Raw genomic sequence first — 5,662 nt, forward strand, 5'->3', positions numbered from 1 at the left:
CAACATTTTTTATATTGAGTTTTTTTCCTTCCGTGTTTAAAAAGGATCGCAGCTCAAATAATCATTTCGTAATGTCAATATCTACTTGTTGTTCATGAAAATCAGTTAAAAAATATTTATTGTAAAATTACATTATATCAGATACAGGAGATTCTGCAAACTTAATTGTCCGAATGTAGCTGATGTAGATTTGGGTTCATTTTTTACAAATAATTTTAGACCAAGAAAAACATTCAAAAAGCTTCCCGGGCCATGGTTTGGCTGCCCAATGCGTAGAAACTTCTCCTCTCTAAGAGCAAGTTCACTGGTGTTGGGAAAAAGTGGCAGAAATTTTGACATATTGAAAATTTTACTATGCAAATAGGTTATGTTCGGCTTTCGGTCTTTCGGTCAAGATTTACAACACTTTTTATGTGTTCTTCATCCAACGTTTCGAATTATTATTTATTCTTTTTCAAGGAACTAAAATAAAAACATAAAGCATAAAACATATTTCTTATGGAACCAAAAATGTTCACTTACTCGAACATTCGTGCTATAGTCCGAAACAGATGCGCTCCTAAAGCGTTCATCAATCGTCGGTTTCTGGCTATAAAATTTTAAATTTGAAATGGTTCAGCTCAAAAGTGAGAAGGATAGCGTGTAACTTACGTGCCCGATACTATAATTTGGCCTGGGCGGCGGCGCCTAATCCGTATTCCGAATGACGTCCCGAAGCAACACTTTATCCACTCGACTCACAGTTTGTTATTGTTGTTTGGGTTTCTTCTTCATAGCCAGAAACCGGCGCCGATGAGTGCTTGTGAGCAGATCGAGAGAGTGTGTGGAACACTCCGCCGTAGGAGATCGCTCTTCCGTCTGTGTCGTTCTGTATATTTACGGTATTCGGAGTGCTTTGAATATAGCACATTTCGAGTACCTCTAGATGCCGGCGGTGCTTGTTGGAGCTATCGAGAACGGTGGCTTTGTCGAAGTCGAACATGTGTCCCTGGTTGAAGCAATGTTCAACAACGGCCGATTGTCGTAGCTCTCTGATGGCTGGGTCTGATGCTGTGGACCCTGAGGCGATGATTCGGTTCAATTTGGTGACGTTGCATTTATGCTTGGACATTCTAGTACGAAGTTTGTAGCTAGTTTGCCCAACATAAACTTTTGAGCATGTCTCGTTACGGTCGGATGCGCCTGCGCACGGGATGTTGTATACCACATTGGAACGATCGATCGGTTGTATCGGATCCTTAACCACAGGCAGTAGGCTGCGTATTGTATGTTGTTGCGTGGTGCCGATGCGTACTTGCGGATAGTCTGTTTTCAGTGAACGAACTATGTTCGCAGTTAGGCCGTCGATGTTCAGTATGGATCGGTAATGTTGTGTGGGTGTATCTTGTGTGTTTTGGCTGGTGGTGTCGGTTTCGTTCGCTTTCTGCACTAATCTATTTATTAACGTTGTAGGGTAATCGTTTAACTTCAAATTCTCATGAATCAACTTAAGTGCGGCATCGGGGGAAACGTTTGTCGAAAAGGTTTTCACACGTTTTATGAAGTTCAGAGCCGTGTTGATTTTGAGTCGTGTGCTGTGAGCTGATCTGAAATTCAAGAAGCGACCCGACGCTATCGCTTTTCGATACCACTCGGTTTTGATTGATTGGTCTGGCTGCCTGATCAATATCAGATCCAAGTACGGGAGGCGATAATCTGACTCTATCTCGACCGTAAATTGGATTTTCGGGTGGTATTGATTGAATTTTTCTCTTACCTGTTCGACATGTTCTCTTGGTAGGGCTAGCAGTAGGTCATCAACATATTTCCTTAGGATCGGGATCTGGAAATCGAGTGTCCGTGTGACATTGTCTAAAAGTGATTCCATCACAAAGTCAGCTATCGGGCTAGACACAGGATTGCCCATCGCCGTGCCGTATGTTTGCTGGTAGAATTTATTTTTAAATCTGAAATAACTGCAGCTCATGCAGAAGTTAACGATTTCGAGGAACATATCCAAATTTATGTTCGTGTTCTTCTTTATCGCGTCCCAGTTGTAGATGATGTTGCGGAGAACTAGGTCTCGGGGGATACAGGTGAAAAGCGAAACAACATCGAAAGAAACGAGGATGTGATCCGGTGGGAGTACAACATTGTTGATGAAATCGCAGAACTCAAACGAATCTTTGACGTTGTATTTGCTGTTGATCGATGCTTGGAGTATTCGTCCTATATATTTGGACAATTCATAAGATGGTGACGTCATGCATGGTACTACTGGTCTTAATGGCAAGCCTACTTTGTGTGCCTTGGGTGTCCCGTAGATGCAAGGGGCGGTTGCTTTGTACGTTTTTAGCTTTAATTCTGTTGCCCTGTTGATTAATTTTAAATCTGCTAACCTTTTTGCGAGCTCGTTGTTCTTAGTTTGAAAACCGTTTGTAGGATCGCGAGCTAGGCTTGAATATGTGCTTTGGTCCCCGATTAGTGCTTCCATCTTTGTATCGTAATCTTCGCGTTTCATCATTACTGTTACGTTACCTTTGTCGGCTTCGAGTACGATGATGCTCGGATCAGATTTTAGGAATTGTTTTGTGGCGATAATAGCGTTTTTGTAGAACTTATCTGAAGGACTGCATCGTGTTCTATTTTTCTGCGTGTGGATGTGGTTAATTATTTTGTTAGCCGCTGCGCTGCGGTTGCGGATCTTGACATCTTCATCTTCTGTCGTTTCAATTATTCCTTCAATATCTGCTATTAGATGATAAAATGTTTTTGGTGTTGTGATTGGGGGCGGTAGAGCGAACTTGGATCCCAGACTGAGTAAGAGTTGAACAGGTTGGGGCACCTCTACCATGGTGCTGTTGTGAAACGCCCGGAGGTTATGTGATGGCATTTTCTGCTCAAGGGATTTTATCGATCTGTCCATAATCTTTCGATATTTACGGTCAGTTTGGGCCGCGCGTTTTTGCTGATGAATTTGTTGGAAAGCGTTCTGTTTGGCGAAGAAACGGTCGCTTTCATAATCTGGGATGAACCGTTTTATGTTACTGCGTGTATCTGTTATGCTGTTGGCGATCTGTTTCATTTTATAGAACGTATGTTTGATTTCCAAATTCAATATCGCTCTCTTGAACCGGTTGACCTGCCTGTCGAGCTCGTTCAGGTAGGAGCTGTTGTCTTCAAGCACTCCGAATACCGTAAATATACAGAACGACACAGACGGAAGAGCGATCTCCTACGGCGGAGTGTTCCACACACTCTCTCGATCTGCTCACAAGCACTCATCGGCGCCGGTTTCTGGCTATGAAGAAGAAACCCAAACAACAATAACAAACTGTGAGTCGAGTGGATAAAGTGTTGCTTCGGGACGTCATTCGGAATACGGATTAGGCGCCGCCGCCCAGGCCAAATTATAGTATCGGGCACGTAAGTTACACGCTATCCTCCTCACTTTTGAGCTGAACCATTTCAAATTTAAAATTTTATAGCCAGAAACCGACGATTGATGAACGCTTTAGGAGCGCATCTGTTTCGGACTATAGCACGAATGTTCGAGTAAGTGAACATTTTTGGTTCCATAAGAAATATGTTTTATGCTTTATGTTTTTATTTTAGTTCCTTGAAAAAGAATAAATAATAATTCGAAACGTTGGATGAAGAACACATAAAAAGTGTTGTAAATCTTGACCGAAAGACCGAAAGCCGAACATAACCTATAAATTATTCCCGGTCGAAAAATTAATAAATTACTATGCAAAGTATTTTAGGATACTTGTGCGTTGAATTTTTTTACAGCACTGTTTCTATTTCAGCCGTATGTGATAGAAATATTGCTATTTTTGCATCACAGCATGCGAAACTATAACACATGTTGTTAAAAAACTTGATGGCCATAGATCTTGAAAATGTTTTTGCATGGAAAAATTTTCAAAATTTGCAAAAAGTGACAAAATTTCTACCACTTTTTCGGAACACCCGTGAACTTGCTCTAAGAGTGTTTCTTCAAGAGTGAAAGAACAACGAAACCCGGCAAAAGGAAAAAATACTGTTGGAAAATGGGTGTCATGACATTTGACTCGGGGAAAAATAGTAAAACTTTGTCTGTGTTAAAAAGTTATCAGCTTTCTTTTCGCAGGTGTGAGGGGCTCCAAACTATTACCAAAACCTTTCTTAGATTCAAAAACATCACTATGCCAACTTTCAAGGTGATCGGTTCAACGGTGCGTGTTTTTTTTAACTTTTATACAAACATATACAGGGTGGTGGAAACGTGAATTGATACACTTTGTTTTTTTTTTTGTAAATAAAACTGAAACCGGGGACTTATGATATAGGTCAGTTAAAGTCTTTGCTAGCCGCACGCTTGCCTTAGTTTGGTATTTCGTCACAAATCTTCACAAAACTATTTTAAATGTGTCCAACTTGGAATGCCCAACGTCGTCCAACTTCCTTAGCATGTATCCTCACACCCACAAGTCAGATTCTACTCCAATAATGAATTTCCTTGGAGGTGGAATTATCGGTGTAAGATTCTATGCCGAACCGGCATTAACAAGCTTTCTAATAACTGGCATTGTCCTCCCAGCGCATTGCATATGTCTGAAAGAAACCACAGGAAAAAACATATCCAATATCCTATCACAAGACAAAGCAGAATGGAAACAATTAGCCAGCAAGGATACTGTCGAATGATGTACCGAGCGCTGTGTGAGTATGTAAACCGGCAGTAGAAAAAAAACCTTTTAAGTTTCCAACCGACACACAGGGGAAAACGATAGAAAAAGGTGATCAAAATTGTTTACGCCGAAACGAAGCGTTTTAGACCTATAGTGTCTTCAGGACATTTTACTTACATTTCAAGGACTTTAAAATGAGCCTTTGAAAAAAGTGATTGAATCACCTAGTAGTGAGATAGAAAAATTATTTTTTGTAATTTTCATTTTAGAGCTATTATGTATTCAGCAAGTTTTTAGATTGTAAAAAGTTAAGTAATTTTTTTGAAGACGTCAACATCGTAAGAGCTAACCATAAAAAGTTAGAAAGGTTCAAAAAAAAAAATATTTCTTTTTCAAAAATTTCAGTTTTTTTACTATATCTTTTCAGGCAGAGCTTATACATGCAAAGTATGTTTGAAAGAGTTTTGGGTTGCTTAAAATGGAACAGTTTTGTGCAACATACCTAAACAAAATTTTTAGGCTGAAACGAGATATATAGACAAAACTAAGAAAAAATAGCTGTTTTCAAGCAACTTTATCTTCCAAGTTCGGTTGAGTTCGGTTAATGTTTTGGTTGCATTATGATCAGGTAGGTCTTACGTTTATAAAAATGTATAGTTTTTAACGTTAAACCGTTTATTTTTTAGCTTTATAAGTCAATTAAGCTAGTGACTTTCATAGGTTTTTAGAGAAAATACACTATTAGTCTAAAACGCTTCGTTTCGGCGTAAACAATTTTGATCACCTTTTTCTATCGTTTTCCCCTGTGTGCGAGGGCAAAAAAAAAGCACCAGCCAAAATTAGCTGTGCGTGTGTATGTAAACCGGCCAGCAATAGAAAACAGTTTTAAGTTTCCCATTTCCCTCTCATTCGCATCACAGAGAACAGACGTACAAGCTAGCTACGAAACTTGTGTAAATTTCCAACGGCCGTTTTGAATCAATTTTTGTTTTTTTTGCTGGGCCTCC

At 39.7% G+C, this 5,662-nt stretch overlaps 1 protein-coding gene across 1 annotated transcript; it reads right to left on the reverse strand.

The window, feature by feature from the left end:
* Positions 1 to 724: 724 nt before the first annotated feature.
* On the reverse strand, positions 725 to 3,064 carry LOC129760488 (uncharacterized). Its single transcript, XM_055758129.1, has one exon. It carries the CDS (start codon positions 3,062 to 3,064, stop codon positions 725 to 727), a length of 2,340 nt encoding a protein of 779 aa, XP_055614104.1.
* Positions 3,065 to 5,662: the final 2,598 nt, after the last annotated feature.

Source organism: Uranotaenia lowii, unplaced genomic scaffold (assembly GCF_029784155.1).
Source record: "Uranotaenia lowii strain MFRU-FL unplaced genomic scaffold, ASM2978415v1 HiC_scaffold_628, whole genome shotgun sequence".
NCBI lineage: Eukaryota > Metazoa > Arthropoda > Insecta > Diptera > Culicidae > Uranotaenia > Uranotaenia lowii.

Excerpts from the sequence above, each read along its gene's own strand:
- LOC129760488 (XM_055758129.1), bottom strand. The coding sequence starts at position 3,064 with ATGAAACAGATCGCCAACAGCATAACAGATACACGCAGTAACATAAAA.